Source organism: Charadrius vociferus, unplaced genomic scaffold (assembly GCF_000708025.1).
Source record: "Charadrius vociferus isolate BGI_N301 unplaced genomic scaffold, ASM70802v2 scaffold183, whole genome shotgun sequence".
Lineage (NCBI taxonomy): Eukaryota > Metazoa > Chordata > Aves > Charadriiformes > Charadriidae > Charadrius > Charadrius vociferus.
This window is the reverse complement of record NW_009648250.1, coordinates 1,177,453-1,195,212: the sequence shown is the minus strand read 5'-3', so window position 1 is coordinate 1,195,212 and position 17,760 is coordinate 1,177,453. Positions and strand designations below refer to the sequence as shown.

Genomic DNA, 17,760 nt, shown 5'->3' with positions numbered 1-17,760 from the left:
TATTGAAATGAGAGAACTTCATGCTTTTACTTCTGCATGACTATCAACTTGAGCCCAATAAAAAATTGGAACCACATTTAAGTCTACTTTTTCCTGCTGGCTTTATAGCTTCCCCATGCTTTCTGCACATTGCACGTTCTCTCTCTTTCTCTCTCAGCATTTGGCCTGTTTCTTGTTCTGGCATTCTGTAATCCTGCCAGCCAAAGAGCTTTGCTTTTAATAAGTAGATCTGCCAACTTAAACACCAGTCTCCTAAGGCAATCAAATAATGAAACACACATGTATGTACTTGCACGTAATCTGTCAAATGCCTCTCTAGCCCACTACAAATGATTTTTGCAATTCGGGGTTTTCATAGGAGCATACATTCATACCCTCTCGGTTTTCAAAGATTAAATGTCATGGTTCTTTAGAGTCCTGTGTTTTGTTTGTCCATACAAACCCAATGACCCTGCAATTTCTGTATCAGTAAGACTGAAAATACAAAAAACCTAAAAACACAAAGGTTGTCCAGACAACTTCATATGGAGTAAGCACATCCTTCAATTTCACCAACTTGGTGTAGACATCTGGTGCAAGACAGCAGAGATTCCTCCATGGCAGAACACTCTTCCCATGTTTCTAGTGTGTCTGGAAGGTTAATGAATAACCATTCCAGGTGTCAAGAGTATTTTTCATACCTCCTCCATTACTCATCCACACTGAAGCCACCTTGATTTCCACTTTCTAAAGTACTATTTCCCAAAAGAGAAATCTAATGTATGATGCTAGCAACAGAGTAATCCAGGAAAATACTTTGTCTGTCACACTGGGATGAAGTGGCACTGCCACACCTCTTGATTAAATAAGGTTGCAGTTTATAGCACGGCAGAGTAAAGATGGTAGCAAAAGCATCTTAGAAGTAAGCAAGTTACTGGCTGGTATTAGAAAACTAAAATCAGGTTTCGAGGACTGTAATTTACTATATAATGTCATCATTTGCAAAAATGCCTGCATTGTGAATCACAGCTACGATACAGTGAAAAAAAGCAAAACTACTCCAGATGCACCATAAAAATGTAAGCAAAAGGTACTTAAAACATGCATGTCCCTGAAACGCGCACTTCTATTGCAAGACATGCTTTGCATGTTCAAAAAAGTACTGAGAACTTGGAACTCTGAATTTTCAGAATTGGGAAACAAGTGAGACAACACTAAATTATGTCCCCACATCTGCTGAATCTGTGCACTCACATTCTAATAATTCTTTTGCTTTTGATGCTTATATTTGGATTCCAGCTGCTGAAGCTGGATGATGCAGGCAGAGGTATGCTAGGAAGATTTGTCCTGCAAGGAATCATCTTGGACACCCAGTAGTGAGTAACTGAAGCCAGCCATGGAGTGAGCAGATGGTACTTGCTCCTTGTGACAAATAAAGCCTTACATTGTCAAACCTAATGCAGATCTGGTTCCTGGTTTTAGTTATCTCAATGAAAATTTAAGTGTTAGAGTCAAGAGTTCTTTAAGTTAAGAGTTCCCCCCTCAGATTCAGCTTTTTTGAAGTGTTTTTCCGCATGACCTCCCTACTACAAAGTGATTAACCTTAAACTATCTTAAAGCAGCAGTTATTTTCTTAATTGTCTTTTTTGGTCTACCTCATTCCTCACAGGAAACATGATATGACCTTTGCTCAAGAACAGTGTCCTGAAGATGACTTAGTATTTGTGAATACAAAGCTCTATGAAGCTGTTACCAGCCACATCACTGGAAAGAGCAGAAGAGGCAATGAAGAAACCTGTTTCCAGAGAGGAGCCTGGAGGCTGTGAAGAAAAGGTGGCTTAAGACCACAAACTAAATAACCAGAACAAAGCAATTCTCATTCAGTGAAGACCTCAACAATGAACAATGCAAGGATATGCAGGAAAAGGGGTCAAGGGACTATGTAATTAAAAACTGTATCAGATGGCATACACTACAAGAAGGTGTAATTACATGTACCAACACAAGTATCAGATGCAGAATTTTGCAATCTTAACAGTGTTCTACTGTAGTGTAATTCACTGTAGATATGCACATGCATCAAGGTAATAAAACTCTGTTATTTATTGTAAATGTAATCATTTGTTACAATAACAAAAGATACAATTAAAACTGTCACCATATCATTTCCTCCATTATAAGAAACCCTCGTTACCATAACACTAGTTACCCAAAAAGGCAGCCCTGTGAAAAAAAATCCAGACTTGCCAAAGTAGCTAGCAGCATAGAGCAAATTTTTCATATGTATTAGTGAAGAGAACTGAATACAGTGGAAGAAAATAACTTGATGAAAATAATCTCTATACTGTCATCACCAAATACAGCTAAACGTGTGTGTGCCCCCCAAATGAAGACACTTCTACTATTAAATTTCCAATTCTTACTATTTAATGGACATTCAAATGCCTAGAAAGTTAAGTCATCTACATTAAGTACGTACTAAAGGGAGGAGTTTGGACTAGGTAGAAACTTGCTTTAAATCCATCTAGAAGTTACAGGCTCGATACAGGAATTACTGAGGGAAATTCCATGCCCTGCATTAGCCCAGAACCTCTGAAGAGATGATCGTAATAGTTTCCCTTCTATGTCTTCAAAATCTGTGAAAGGACAGTCAAACACTTTTCTTTACAGGAGTGGTTATCATGTAGTATTTCATGCGTGTTCATATTATACACAATCTGGTATACTGGAATCTCTTCAGGACAGAGCTAGCATTTGTGCTCCAAACCCTAAAGTCAATGGGAATTTTGCCTGAGAGACGTGAGAGTAACTGTGGGATTTGTCCCAATGCTGCTAAACCTTGACTATAGGTCTGATCCTGTTTCTTCTGAAGTCAAAACGGCGTTTGCTGCCAATTTAAGGGAAAGTAGAACAGGAGCCTGCTGATTCTTGTGTGAGCAAGTCTTCTAAGTAAACAAAAAAACCCCAACTATGTATAATATTTTCAAGAACGTGAGTACTTTAAAATAATCTTATGTTTAGTTTGCATCCAAAGGGACTTTGAATAAAGCATTTTAATACTCTGTTTAGAAGACAGCAGCTCACATTAACAAGCATGGGCATGTTCCATCTAAACTACCAGAAAATTTAACACAGTATTTCATTGACTGGCTATTTAGATCAAACAGACAATGAAAAGAAAAAAAACCAAACACACACAACAAAAAAACAACCCAAATCATTCTCATCTATTTGGCATGTTCTTACTGTGTCATAATAAAACCCTAGATATTTGTCTTAGAGGAAACATCTGGAGAAAAAGCATAACAGTTGGTAACCGTCTTCCCCTTTTTTGCTAAACTACATGCAACCCAAAGTCCTGCATCTTAAATCACTGGTGAAGGCACCCACAGCCCACTATCCTTTTCAGTGCAAGTTTTAATATCAAAGATATAAAAGACTTTTAACTATGACGATGAGAGTAGTCCAAAGCAATGATTAGTACTACACACAACAGACGGGCACCAAATGTTCCTCTAGCAGACAGTCAGAATTCTCCCAAAAGCCAGAAGGCAGCTCAAAAGATGTGAGACTTCATGCTAGTTGCTCTGTAGTAAACATTGTTAAACCAGTGATTTAATATAACCCCTAAAAAGTGTCATGATAATAATGGGACTGTGAAAATCTATCATTTCATGTAGGGGGCTGCAGCTTACACAGACTACCAGAAGGGTTTTGGAGTTGTCAGCACTAAGTTTGACCCAAGAGGAAGCTAGCAAGACATGAAAGTGGTGGGGAATGCACGCTAACCTTTCAGCCAATGGTAATAAATTATAAATACAGCAGAGCAAAGAGAATTCAAACATTCATCCCTCTGTGCCCTTGAGGACCCCTCACTGAGTGAACAGAGGTCCTTTATTTCCAGATATTTGAGATGAAGTTTTTGCTACTTGCTGTTTTGAATATGTGTTCCTTAACACTTTCTCTGTTGACCAGGCCAGATTGTGAGGACCACCAAAAAACCCCTTTATTCTCAGAACTGGCTTGCACTGTAACAAAAAGCCTCCCTAAATCTTTCTCTCCATAAGAAAATTGCTTATGTAGGCTAACGACTAGTTATGCTATTCTGGCTTCAGAACAACGGAGTAGATTTGGACTGGCAAAAATGTATTCTAAATTAAACATCTGTACAGATTCAACTCCAAAATACCCAAAATAACTTGCTTCAAAATGTCAAGGGATGACATTTTCTGATGTTTCTCTCAAGGGAATGGCTATATTGCAAACAGTGCAATAAATATCAAATGAAGAATGGAAGACCACATTACAGTAAGAGACACAAAGCCTGGTCAGCCAAGAGCATCCTGTTTCAGAGGAGCTCTCAAAGGGTGCTGACCCCTTGCAGAAGACCCATGCCCCAGCAGAGATGGGAAGATCATGGGAGCAGATCACACCTCGCTGCACCCCACAGTGCCCTGGAACCTCATAGCCCTTTGCAGACCACAGCAGGGCAGATGCCCCTCAAGCATGCGCCAGTCAACCAGGAGGAAAGCAGGAAAATGATGGAGGGCTTTGCTGTGGCCTCTGTCGCTCCTCACCTGTGCCAAGCAGCTGTGTCTTGGCAAGGAGACAATTCAAGGCTAAGTTCATAAACACAACAGACATTTTCGCATCTCCATCCAAGCGCAGCACATGAAAAATTGCAAATTAGCAATAGAGGACTGGAATGTGTGGTCACAGGGTTGAACATCATGTGCAAGTAGGGAACGGACTGCAAATCTTTTTCCTTAACTGCTTATTTCTGGAACGTTCCTGGATAGAAAGATAACGAAACCAGACACAGCTGTGCAGCCTTATCTACCACTGCACATAATTAGTGGTTTCTTTCATTAATTCCCTAATTTAAGTGCTTTGGTCTACCTCCAGCCAAAAACAGCTTAGGAAGAGGGCTTGAAAATTAAAAGGTAACCTCACAAGCCTTCCCTTTGAGACAGACTGCTGGAAAAGCCACAACATGCTTTGAAACATGGGTCTGCCGAGTCTGATTTAAAAGTTTCTTCACCAAGAATAATCTTCCAGGCTTATCTGCTACCTACTAATCTTGTCCAAGTGGGATGAGGAGATCTAGGAAGAAATCAGTGACAGCACTAGAGTTTTCTCTCCTAAACTCAACACATAAATTCCACTGTTATATCTGTAAACAAGGCATACAGAGCTGGTGCAGCCATGTCTCCTGGGGGGTGCATTCCCTCCTTGGACACTACAAATCTCAGGTTGCGCCACTCCCCCTTCCTTCCCAGCTGGTAAGCAAGAGCCTACAGCACAGGACTGCTTGGACATGCCACATCCAACAAATCCGATCCCACAGGGAAGAAAGAGCAAGGAAGAAACCAATCTGATGTGTTTAAGTGGAATAGTTTGGCTTTTGGCCAGTTTCTTTATGTTTTTAAATGTGCATGATTTTAGAAGGAAACATCAAAACTGTAAAGGAAAGCAGAGTTAACTTTGTCTGGCTTTCCAACATATAGAAATTCAATTAAAAAAAAAAAAAAAAAGGGGCAAAGAAACACCAGAGAAAGATCAGCCTCGTCTACGCCTTGCCTATTTACTGAAAAATCCAATAGCTGCTCAAGACCACCTGGAAGCTGAGTGGAGCAGAAGTAACTGCTCTTCCTGCAGCAGCTCTGTCTTCTGCAGGAGCATCTTCCCATCCTGGACACCACCAAGCGATCTGCCAGCATGGATGGAAACTGGCATGTTCAGATCTCACTTCTTGCCCTCAACATCCACAACCTCAAGTAACGAAACTATCTCAGACATCAACCTCTGGGCAATGCTCTAACACAGCAAATGATGTCAGCGTATACAAACAGATCCAGTGGATTATCCAAGCAAGTAGTCTGATAGCTAACCTAACTGTTAAAGACTTTTTTTCATCATTCATGCCAGAGTTTACATAGTAGTTTTGAGATACCAGACAGTCTTAAAAGATACCTTTAAAAAGTAGAAACCATATGCAATTACTTCTTTCCCTAGCTCAGGGCAGTAGCATGTTTATGAAACTCTCTGCTGAGGATTTTGATTATATATCCTTATTACCCAAAAAGCTGTCAGCTTAAATATTATTTATGTATTATTTATAAATGCTGTCTTACATGCAAAGGGTTTTATAAAGTGGATGAATATGTGAAAATAAAGAATGGTGTTTCGGTGCTATTCTTGTGAATTGCTGCATACAGCATTCTTAAAAGACTGAACAAAAAGCAGTCAAGTACAAAAAGTTACACCTAACACTTTACCAAAAGACTTCAGACAAAGTCCAAGAATGAGGGCATTTCTATAACAAAATGCAAAAAATGTAATACATATCAAAAAAGAAAAGAAAATCTCTTCTATTAATGAATCCACAAAACAGGATTGTATTTTAGACATGTATTTTGTAGAAAGCCTGAATGGAAGTTAGCAAGCATTAACCACAGTTATTACTTTCTTTTTTTTTTTAAAGCCAAAAATTCTCTTTAAATTCTCCTAAGTACCTAGATCCTCACCAAAGTATTCTCAGGACTTAAAATCCTTCTCCAGTTAAAATAAATATTTCTTTAAAATCCTGTAATTCCCCTTGTCATTCTTAGCTACGAAAATAAAGTACTTCTTTGTATTCTTGTCTTCAGATTGATTTCACGGATGTTCATCATGGAAAGCAGCTTTGGAGCAAGACGCAGATGTGAAAGTGCACAGCCAGCTGCAGTTACAACACCTGTGTTCTTTCACACAAGAAAATCTGGATGCTTATATGGCATCACACAACTATTTAAGTGGGCATGGTTATTTGCTCGGGGTGAAGAATGATCCATTCTTGGCAAATACTTAGCACCATGTGTTGCTGAAACTCACAAACTGATGTTATCATATGCAAGCCTAAATAAGAACTATTTGCTAACCAGTGGGGTTTTTTTTCAGATGTTCCTGGATCACAGCTACAGGAACAGATGAAAATGATTCCAAGGGAGGTGAGCAGGCTACTTTACTTTTGCCTTGTTTTAAATCTGCCCCAGGAGCATTCATGTCAGCAGGAGGTACTAATAGACTGAATCAGTATTACAGAAGACTAAAGAAAGGTAAGCAAAGTCACTCAGCATAATGCCACTGTTCTAACTATAGAAAGGCATATTAAAATCAGTGTGATTTTAATTATTTCTTATAGCATCAAAATAGAAGTGTCTCATTCTTTCAGTTTCTTAAAGTGTGTAACAAAAGGCAGTATTTTTTTAGACTAATTGTCCTGGTTTGAGGACACGTGCCTAAACCACGACACTAATTCATACAGCTGGGAAAAAAAAGATGCATTTCAACCACGTAAGCCTTTTCAGGTCTGAGGTCATCTTTGATGATCAAAAGAGGGTTCTGTGTGCCCCAAGTAACACATTTTTCCTAGAAATATCAATTGGTCAATTAATATGCCCTTTTCAAAGCTCCCTATCCCTTTTACTCTTACCCTGTGACGATTAAAACACAACATGGAAGCTCCTTCATCCTCTACCAGCAGGTGGGGCCATGCATCAACCATGAACTTACCCAGGTCCACTGTTAATGTGCAATTTGTACTAGTACTTGCAAGCGTATCCCTGTGCTCTCTGTGGTGCTTACAGAGACTTTTTTTGTCACTGTCATCCGGATTTTATCACTGTGAAAAAAATGCTCTGCCTCACTTTAATGCAGCTTGCAAAATCTTTGTTTTCATTAGCAAGGAAGCAGGTGGCAAGAATTTTGTTTTCGGATGGATGCGCTCATCTGGCAGCTAGAAATTTGTCTTGTACACCAAGAAATGTGACCACAAGTAGCTGGCGAGGCTCTCTGGCAGGAACCTGCCCAATTTCTCAGTGCAAGTCAAAAGCAACCAACTTGTGAAGTTCATGACTGCAGGGCAGTTCTGAAAACTGCAGCAGGGCAAAGGCTTACGCTCAAACTGGGCTTTGTAGAATGAATCCAAGGGCTCTGGCTTGAACAGCAAACCCATTTACCAAATGAGATAGTGACTCATCACTTCACCCCATAATTTCCTTTTTTTCATTTGCCTAAATCAGGAGAGATGATGACTGTGTTCTTCCCAACAGAGGCCCCAGGCTCATGGCATTCCATTCAGTCTTATGTCCCCTAATTTACAAATGTAAATAATTTTCAGAAAGCCAATCACTCTACTGGCTTTATAACAAAATTCAAGACACAAATTCTATAACATATTCAGTTCAAGCATGCACAAATGGTTTTATGCTCTTCGTCAGTGTGGATCTTTGTCAGACATTGCATAACCTGGCGTCTGAAAGAAAAGAGTTTCCAAATGTTCCATGTCATTATCTTTGTCTAATGTGCTGATCTGTATCTGTTCTAGAAAAGCGTAAAGAAAGGTGTTTTGTTTTTTTAAAAAAGAAATCTATGTTATAGTTTCATCACAAGAAGGAAGAGCTTTGGGTATTTTTAGGCTCTAAACCAGCTGAAATGGTACAAACTGTCAACATACACAACCCTTTTAAGTTACACAGGAAGTTGCAGGAAGCTCCAAGACATCAAAACAGACAAATTATTCATCTAAAGTTCTGGTCTACCCTTTTGCAATCTGACCTTCATTTCAAAGTGGGAATTTAGCATTCCAAGTTAAATCTGAAAGTATTTCTGTTGATCAGTCAAAGCTCTATGGTCCAACGTCTGCTTACGATCAGCCTTCACAAACCAGGTAGAGAAACAATACTGAATGAACCAACTCTAAACGTATGCAGCCCTAGCAGATAAGCTGAATCAGTTCACAGGAGTCAGTAGGACTCAGTACAGATTATGCACTTTGCATTTTCAAAGAGTTGGGTAAAATGGTGCCAAGCAAGAAGAAACAGCTCCAATTTAAAAAAGAAAGCATTTCAAGAAAAAAAAATTCAGATCAAATCTTTACTGCTTACATATGTAAACTTTAGATATCTAGTGGAGGGCGTAAAGATGACTGTGATGGATCTCACTGTTGCAAGTGCCTTGATCCCTTCAGCAGCAGCCAGTCACCCTTGCCTGGTGGGTAAAGAAACCTGGGGAAAAGGCAGGCTGGGCCAGTGAGAGCCTCACACAGCAACAGGAATCAGATCTGCCTTCCCATAGCTCTCACCTGCACCAGACATGAAACTGAAAGATGCTAGAGACTTCCTGGGGCTCTTGTATTGCCTTTATTTTGGTATCTTTTCAGATGCAATTAAAAAAAAAAAAAAAAAAGCAGCCCCAAAACCCAAAAACTCAGACTAAATCTACTTCTTTATTGACAAAGGTAAGGTGAAGACAGGCAAAATGCAACAGTCCTAAAATGTCAGTCAAGGAGCCCCAGTTCTGGTCTTGATCAATGGTTCTGGAAATTTAAATGTGTCATGGATAAAATAAAAGTTTGGGGAATGATTTGAACTAAGTGTTGTAATAAATAAATGAAAGTTTTAATAGAATTTGAGACCACCAGCAGTTTTATTTGTTTTCACCTTGGCTTTTAATATTTAAACAGCTCCCTCTTTATAAGCAAGACTGTGATTGCATAAGACACTGGCAACTGATGAGCAACTCTGCCCCTGTTACTAGCCTTATTGACTACGAAGTCTGTTCAGATGCCTATGATTATTTGTGTATGAGTACTACAGCATTTTGAATAGTGGCAGCATTGTGCCCAAGTATTGCAACTTTGATCTAATAAAAAACAATCTGGACACTGATGAGCAAGTGATCAAGCTTAACAAGGCCAGGGAGAAAAAACACACATTCAGAATAATTAAGTATTAAGAAATATTGAAATTATTAGAAAATATTTTCTTAAATAAATCTATGTACATGGTAAAATTAAAAGAACTCATATGTTTATATACATTTTCTTTTAAATCTCCCAATTAAGTTTCTGATACCCTTATGCAACATATGCACAACAGGGGTATATACAGAACTGACTCTTTACAGAATGAAAAAAATATATGAACTACAAATAATTGAGGTACATTTAAGAAGTCTGCTTCCAGTTCCCCATTAATTTGTCATTTTGATGCACAGCAGTTTCAAATCATCAAGTACTGAAAATGTAAACTTGACTGTATTTGGTCAAGCAAGTTTCATACTACGCATTAATTTATTTGAAATACACTCTAGGGGTGTAGAGAGAAGTATCATTCTGGGAAGAATCTTCTGGCCTGCTGCCCATTACATTGGCTGCTGGACAATATTAACTGTGCTATTCCCTGCACCAAATCTTATATACAAAACCAGTGAACTCACCTAAAAGTCAAACATACATTGCTACAATATTCTTTATCTGAACCGTATTTCCCTCTGCACTTCTGGTTTCACATAGGAATATTCTGCTCACTTTAAAATTTCACCTTAGTTTTGTTTTTATAATACCCTTTCAGTGCAACATTTCCCAAATTTGTTTCTAAGATTTAAAGTGCTCTCTGTCTTAGTTCTTTACAGTAGAAAGATCGGTAAAGATACCGCTTATTATTACTTTTCCCAATTTCCTTTAAGTAAACATACATTATTTAAAAGTAATTAAACCTAACTCTTGAGCTATTTGGAGTTCAAATTTCAGTGTTTCCCCTAATTCTGTTGAGGAGGGTCTAATCCCTGATCCTAGGACATTAGTGAAGGTGCCTAGCCTTTCACATGAAGCTTTAATTCAAAACTAATTATCGGAACTTCGTTTTGGTTGTTTTTTTTTTTTCTTAATCAGAAAAATACATGGCTGTATTGCAAGTTGATTTGTAAACATTTTGGAGCATGGCAGGATCATGTGTGCAGACTTTGAGATAAAAATTCCCAATGAAATTAGCACATTTTCTCACTTCAAATCCTCAACAGTCCCAAGCTACTAAAAATAAAAACAATGTATGTATGTAATTGATACTCTGTCTAGAGGCAATAAACTTCAGTTAAGGAGAGATCTAGTCACTATAGCTTGGGGCACTGTGTCACCCCAAGGAAGCAGAAAAGCCTACAGAAGCGGAGTCCCCCAAATCTGCCTCAGAATTTCCCAGGGTAACTTCCAGCTGCCGAAACCCCCATAAATGTCTGTTACCAACGCAGTCCCAGGGCAGGCCCAGAAATTGCAAGATTAACACCAGGACTTCCCAGCACAGCAGGGTGGCCAGTTCACAGCATGAAGCTGCAAACAGCAGCATAAAGCAAGCATGAGTACCGAAAACAAGTTACAAAGCAGTACTTTTCAAGTTTAAAGTAATAAACCCATGGAAGCTTGAGATGCCGGTTACTTCACCACAACATGCACATGTAAAGAATGAGATTTTCTTTCCACCCTCTGCCTCTCAAAACAACCTGTCAGCATTGAGGTATCTATTCAAAGAGCCATGTTTATTCTGCAGTTACGTATGATGGAGTCAACTGTCTCCGCAGGTGGGTTAAGAAAAAAAGACAAGTGTTACCTGATCAGCACACATTAATATCCAATACAAGGAATGATCAAAGAAGTAATCATGTTTTCTTTGAAAAGCACACGCCCCATTTTGAGAATTAATTTAATGAGAAACCATGAGACTCTAATGACCATAGGCTGAGAGTTGGAGGACTTAAGAAATGACAGTATAACTTAAAATGCCACTACAATCCCATGTGCCCCCAGCTTCATTCTAACAAGGATGTACACCTAAGCATTAGGTACACTTGCAAGCAATTCTTCAGTGCTCAAGGACCGTCCAAGATTTACGCTTTATTGAGCCTCCACCAACCTAAAAACGCTTCTGCCAGGTTTCCACGTGATCACCACATATAATTTTCTGTATTTCCATTCTTACCTTCATTGATTATCAGCATAGCTGAATATAAACTCATAATAGGGACAGTGCGATGGAAGCTGATAAACTTATACTACAGCTTCACAAGTGACACTGCAAACATTTCTATGGAGGAAGAGGGTGATGTTACTATTCAGGACTATGGTGTCACTGTGAGTATTAGGATCACATACTACAACTTGTAATTCCTACAGCTAGAAACACTGGGAATTTATGAAGTATTAGATGTTGAAGCAATATAAGCCATTCTAGATTTTGAGACGTGAAAGACCAATGTAAAATCTATCCTAAGATGGACCTGGCATGTTGATATGTAAAACCTAAATATCTGAATGTCAGTAGGTAAAGGAGACAAATCGCTTGGAGTAAGGGTGCTTTGTTTGGGTTTTTTTTTCAACTTAAAGTTTTTCCACATAAAAAAGAGAAGACTCTTTCTTCTATTAACAGAAGAGTTCGGATCAAATTCTGAGTTCTGCCCAACATACTGTTGCAAACGTAGGCCAGAAAGCAACTTATGTTTAAACAAAGGAAATATCTTCCTTTGTTTATATAAGTGCTATTTTTTCTACTGCATGCCCAACCCCCCAAAAATGTTAAATCTGAATTTCTCTTTGTCATTTCATTGTTCATTTTTAAATACCTGCTCTTACCTTTAACGCCACAGGCAAGCCTCCATGACAAAGTACGTATTTTTTGCTGGTAGCAAGAGATTTATGATAGGAACATACTTTTTATTTGGAATTCGTACCGTCAGATTCACCAAGAAGTTTCTCAATAGTGAGCTTGATGAACTACAGAGGGAAACACTTCCACCAGCTTCTTAGAAACCTAAAATAAATGCTACCCTGCTCAGTCTCCATTTAAGTCTTCACAGTTGTGAATTATAAGCATACTTTCCAACCTGTGAGATGTAACTCACATTAAGTTATTGGTCTCTGTGGTGCCTGGGACAAAGCACATGAAATTACAAAGTGTGTGAGCTAAATATTATGAAGTAGAAACACTTCTTAATTAACCGAAATAAGCCATGCACTAAAAAAAGCTGACCAGCAGGTGTAATATACATATGTACAGCAAGACAAGCTTATGAAACAAAAATGTCTGAAAAACATGGGACACACACACCTTCTAAGAACAGTACTGACCTTGTTGCTCACTCTCTGCTTCAACTTTTGCAGGACTTGGTGCTACAGGAAGGGGTCGAGGAGGACGAGGCTTTGGCGTTGGGGGAGATATTTTTTTTCTTCCAATGTACTCTACATAAGTTCCTGGGAAATCCCCCCTCTCCCCTGTGGTTTCATTAAAGCCATTTAACCAACCAATTTCCTCAGGCTTTGCTTCTTCCCCTTCACTGAATCCAAGTGCTAGTAAGGTACCTTTATTCACAGTTAATATATCTCCTAAGTGCAAGTCAATGTCTTCTTCTCGCTCTTTTTTGTAGTCATATAAAGCTCTGTATTGATATCCTTCAGCACTCATCTTGGCAAACAATTTAACATTCAAGTGTTATTAAACAGTATCAAAATGCAACTGTCCAGTTATATTTTTATGTACAGAGAGATTCAAGATGTATTAAATGGGATAATAAAAGTGTCAATAGCAAAGTCTAAGTAATAAAATCCACCAGAGAATCAAAAAGCACCAGGATTTGTCATTTCACTGCTGATGTTTTTACTGATGTATTTATTCTGAGTCAATGATTGTGGCAGAAGTATGTGTTCCACTTCTTCTGTGTCTAGCAATATTCTTCCAATTAGTTCCTTTTCTGGGCTTGCTGGCACTTCTGGGTCTCCATATTCAAGTTCAGCTGATTCTTGTAGCCGATCACACCTTCTTCCGATATAATCGTCACAGATTGCTCATGTACCTTAAATATTTTACCACCAAACTCTGTGTGCATGCTCTTCCTGAAAAGAGAAGAAAAAACTGGTGAAATTGTTTGAAATTCTCTTGATGATTGTGAAGTTGGTATTCCACTTAAAACTTAAGCTTTCTGCAACCCTGACAGAAATTGTATCCCACAAAAGAGCCCTAAATAACAATAAAATAAAATGACCTCACAAAAAAAAAATATTTCCAGCTAACACTTGCATTTTTATAAAGGATGTAGATCTAATTACTTGAAGTAAATTTGCACCACTGCAGTATGAGGCATGCTTCCTTCTCTGTGGCTTATGGCTACTGAAGTCTCAGAACGAGAGGGCTAAGCCCTGAAGCTATCCCTGTAGTGCCGTATCTAACCTGGTAGCAAGATTTTATATTACCTCCCTGAAGACACACAGCCACAACCCTTCCGCACAAGAGATCTGCCAGGACAGAGGAGGAGCTCACTGCAATTAGCGCTGATGCTCACCACTGGGATATTCAGTCTCCTGCTGTTCATGCAGACGGTGAGGATGGACAACAATCCCCAGCCCAAAGCCTATGTTCCAAAAACCCATTGGAGAGAGGGGTCTTTTCATAATCTGAAGGAGAACCAAAAAGTCCAAAATGCTTTTACTTGATGAGTACTGTACTTCTGTTTTCTTAAAAAGAGTGGTTTCCCCACTCCCCCATCTTCCAGACGTTTTTTAAGGTGTTTATGGTATAATACTAGAAGAACAATCAGAAACTGAAAGAGGCACACCCAGACCACCTAAGCAGCACTAGCAGGAGGAAAGTACCAGGGTGTATGCTTAAATTACACTAACGGCAACAGAATACAGGCCTGAACATTTGACTCAAGGTTGCCCGACCATAAAGTAAAAAGGAAAAATACGCCTTAAAAAAAAAAATCCATTTAGAAAACAGTAGCTTAAAGACATATAGAACAGTGAAAGTTTTCTAAACATTATTTTAACTGTTACTAATTTTCATCTACTTAAAAAGACAAGCCCAATCATAATTTGAAAGGCTACACTGGGAACCAGAAAGTGCTAACTACTCAAAGTTGCATTGAAACTTCTAAACTACAGCTGAATAGGAGACCCGAGGAGCCTATGTAATACCAGTAGGTAAAATATAAACTGCGTACCATGTACTTAGTGTACAGAAGGTGATTTTTTTGAGAAACACTCCCTTTTTTACTTTAAAGAGACACCAGTAGACAGGGCTGGAACAGGGAACCTCTGACAGCTCTTTTCCACACCATTTTCTCTAATGTCTCAGTCATCAAGTCCCTGGAACATGACTAACTGACAAGTCAAAAAGTGTTGATAAGAATGTATATGGGCTTCCTTTGCCAGTGAACGACCCAGATCCCTAATCTGTATGCAGCTCCTCTTCAGTCCATCAGGTCTAAATATAATTTCCTGCAGTTTATTGCGCAACATCTCTTGAAACAGAACACAGAAGAAAATCTTCCAATTTCTTGAAGAACTTCCTTATCATCCTTTGCAACCAGTTTTTGCTTAGGAAAAGAATTATCTGAGCCTGAATTAGACTTCTTATTTCAAAAAAGCCTACATACGAGTATTTATTATAATAACTTGCAAATCTATCCACGTGGATTAGGTATCCAGCTCCCATCAAAAATTTTAATGAGAAATTTCAGCAGCCACTTCTGAAAAACCAAACTATGTTGCTTAGCACACACTATCAAACATCATAGACTTTGCAATTAATGTGAAGGGTTTCACTGATATTTCACGTTGCCTCTTGTAACAGAGGAAAGCGTACAGACAAGAACTACAGGGGAAAAAAAAAAAAAGAAACAAAAATCTGAAGCACAAGTATCAATTAAATTGTACAGAAGCCTTTCCAAAGCATGGGTTCCTCCCATTTCATATAGCAAGGGAACAAAATACACTTACACACCTTAGATCTAAGTGTCCGAGCTAATCTAAATGTTTCCAATCAAAACCAACTATCCACAGCAAAACCTGCTAGAAAATTACCACTTTGACTACATTAAATATTCTGAAATATTTATTTTCTTTTTAAGAAAGGTTCAACAAGTACTCTGCTGCAACTTCTCATTTCACTCCTACTGCCTACGGGCATTTTGGCAGTCAACGAAGTAAGTCTTCTAAACACTGCATAATTTAACTGACTTGACCTACTCCTCTGATCTTTTATTATCAAATGTATCAGAGCAACTTTATGGCCAGATATTTAAAATGAGTACTTGTGTCTCTTACGCTTGGTCTGACAATACAGAACTGGAAATGTTGTAATAATAAAAACTGCTTATGACAGTTTTTAAGCATATTTTAAAAACTCAAAACCTGAATCAGACAGCACAAAAGGTCTGATTTACTTGCATGTCAGAACAACTGAACACAGTCATGATAGCAAAGTTTCCCTAAATCCAGTTTCCCAGGGGCCCACAGCTGCAGTACCGGTTCATACTCCTCAGCACTGCTCTTGGTACAGGGCCCCCAGTATCCTATCTCCTAACTGATCTACAGTTCCTGTACTTGGAGACATTCCTGTGGGTAAGCCATGCTGAATTTCTTGGATTTATGCCTTTTTCTATTCTATCTGTCACGTTTGGGGATGGAGGAAGACTTAGACTCCAAGAACCTCGCAGACAGCCCTAACGCATGCACATGCACCGATTCTCCAGTCCAGCCTGGTAATAGTGCAGCATCTCCAAAGAGCCCTCTTTGACAGCTCTCTACTTACTGCTCTATTAAAATCCCGTATAAACAAATTCCCTTTACTCCAAGTGAAGTTACATGGTCTCTACACTCAGACATTTTGACTCAAACTGACTTAAGCTGATTAGTCCTAAGATAAATAGCATGGAGACCAGCTTAAGTACAGGGAAAAAAACCAAACCAAACCAAACACTTTAGGCAAGAAACATTGTTATATTTGAGATGATGTATTACTGGATTTCCATTTGGCCCGTGGAATGGAAAAGGAGGAAGAAGTATTGTAAGAGAATCAAACACTCATTTGTTTTTTATTTACTGTCTAAGAGCTTGATCCCAATGAAAGATTGCTGAGTTCAGGCAGAATGCTGGTCAATCAGTGAATGGTTTATGTTGGGCATTTCAACAGTTACAAAATTTAAAATTAAACAGAAAGATGCAAGAGATTCATGTAAATTTAAGTGGAAAAGGCAGGGGGCATGAGAGCTTCCCCTCCGCTCTCCCTGTATCCCCCTATTAAAAATGATGTCTGGCTCCCGCTCCGCTGGTACCCAAGAATTTCCTCCCACACTAGCTAGCATTCCTTTGTTGACTGAGAACAAAAACTTCTACTCCACGAATCCATGTTACTACCAGTGCAAACAGAGGGGTGCACATGTGTTACTGATATGGCACCCCTATAAAAGACAGCAAAGATCTTCTTCACCTTTATTATTAACATATTAAATAAATGTATCTCCTTGTACTGCCATCTCTCTTATCATTATTCCAAAAATCCCTAGGGAAACACTGCCTGTTGCGAACTTCCCTCCCACTGCAATTATGAGCTTAGTCAATAGAAGAGCAAACTAACATACTTAGGGAGTCACTGAAATAAGAATTGAAATGAAAACAGGGAATTTGCTTGGAGAATGACTCCTCTCCCCACTAGGTGTCTACACACCTGTAACTTGAACTGCAGTTATCTCCAAAGTGCGATGCTGCCGCTCTCCAAATGGAGATGACCAAGGTAAGTACCACTTCAGAACACTATTTTCTGCAACAAAGTGAGATTCATGATATATCGTGAAGGAGTTGCATACTAACAATACCTTGATGTCACTTCCAGTCTTTGAAAGAATGGGTTTGAGCCTTTGGACATTCTACTGCCGAACAAGTTCAAATACGTACATGCAGAATAAGTACCCTAACTTCACTGCGGACACTGTAAAGCGTGTCCCAATCTGAAACATCTCAAAGACTTTATATGGGCTGCAACGGTATGGAAAAAAGGCAGGGGAGCATCAAGTCCACTTCAGAAAAATCATTAAAGTGAGAATAATAATAATTCAAAACCCCAGGAAGGCAGCACAAGCTGAGCTTCCGTTCTGTTAAGTGACCGGCAAGTTAACCCCTCCGGGAGCCCCGCACCA

The 17,760-nt window shown here is 38.9% G+C and overlaps 1 protein-coding gene across 1 annotated transcript in view; it reads right to left on the bottom strand.

Annotated features, from left to right (window-relative positions):
* PIK3R1 (phosphoinositide-3-kinase, regulatory subunit 1 (alpha)) overlaps window positions 1-13,250 on the bottom strand; it is a 52,202-nt gene extending 38,952 nt beyond the window's left edge. The window contains exon 1 of the mRNA XM_009884231.1: window positions 12,917-13,250. Within this exon, the coding sequence (XP_009882533.1) occupies window positions 12,917-13,250 (334 nt within the window). The remainder of the gene's footprint in view (window positions 1-12,916) is intronic.
* Window positions 13,251-17,760: the final 4,510 nt, after the last annotated feature.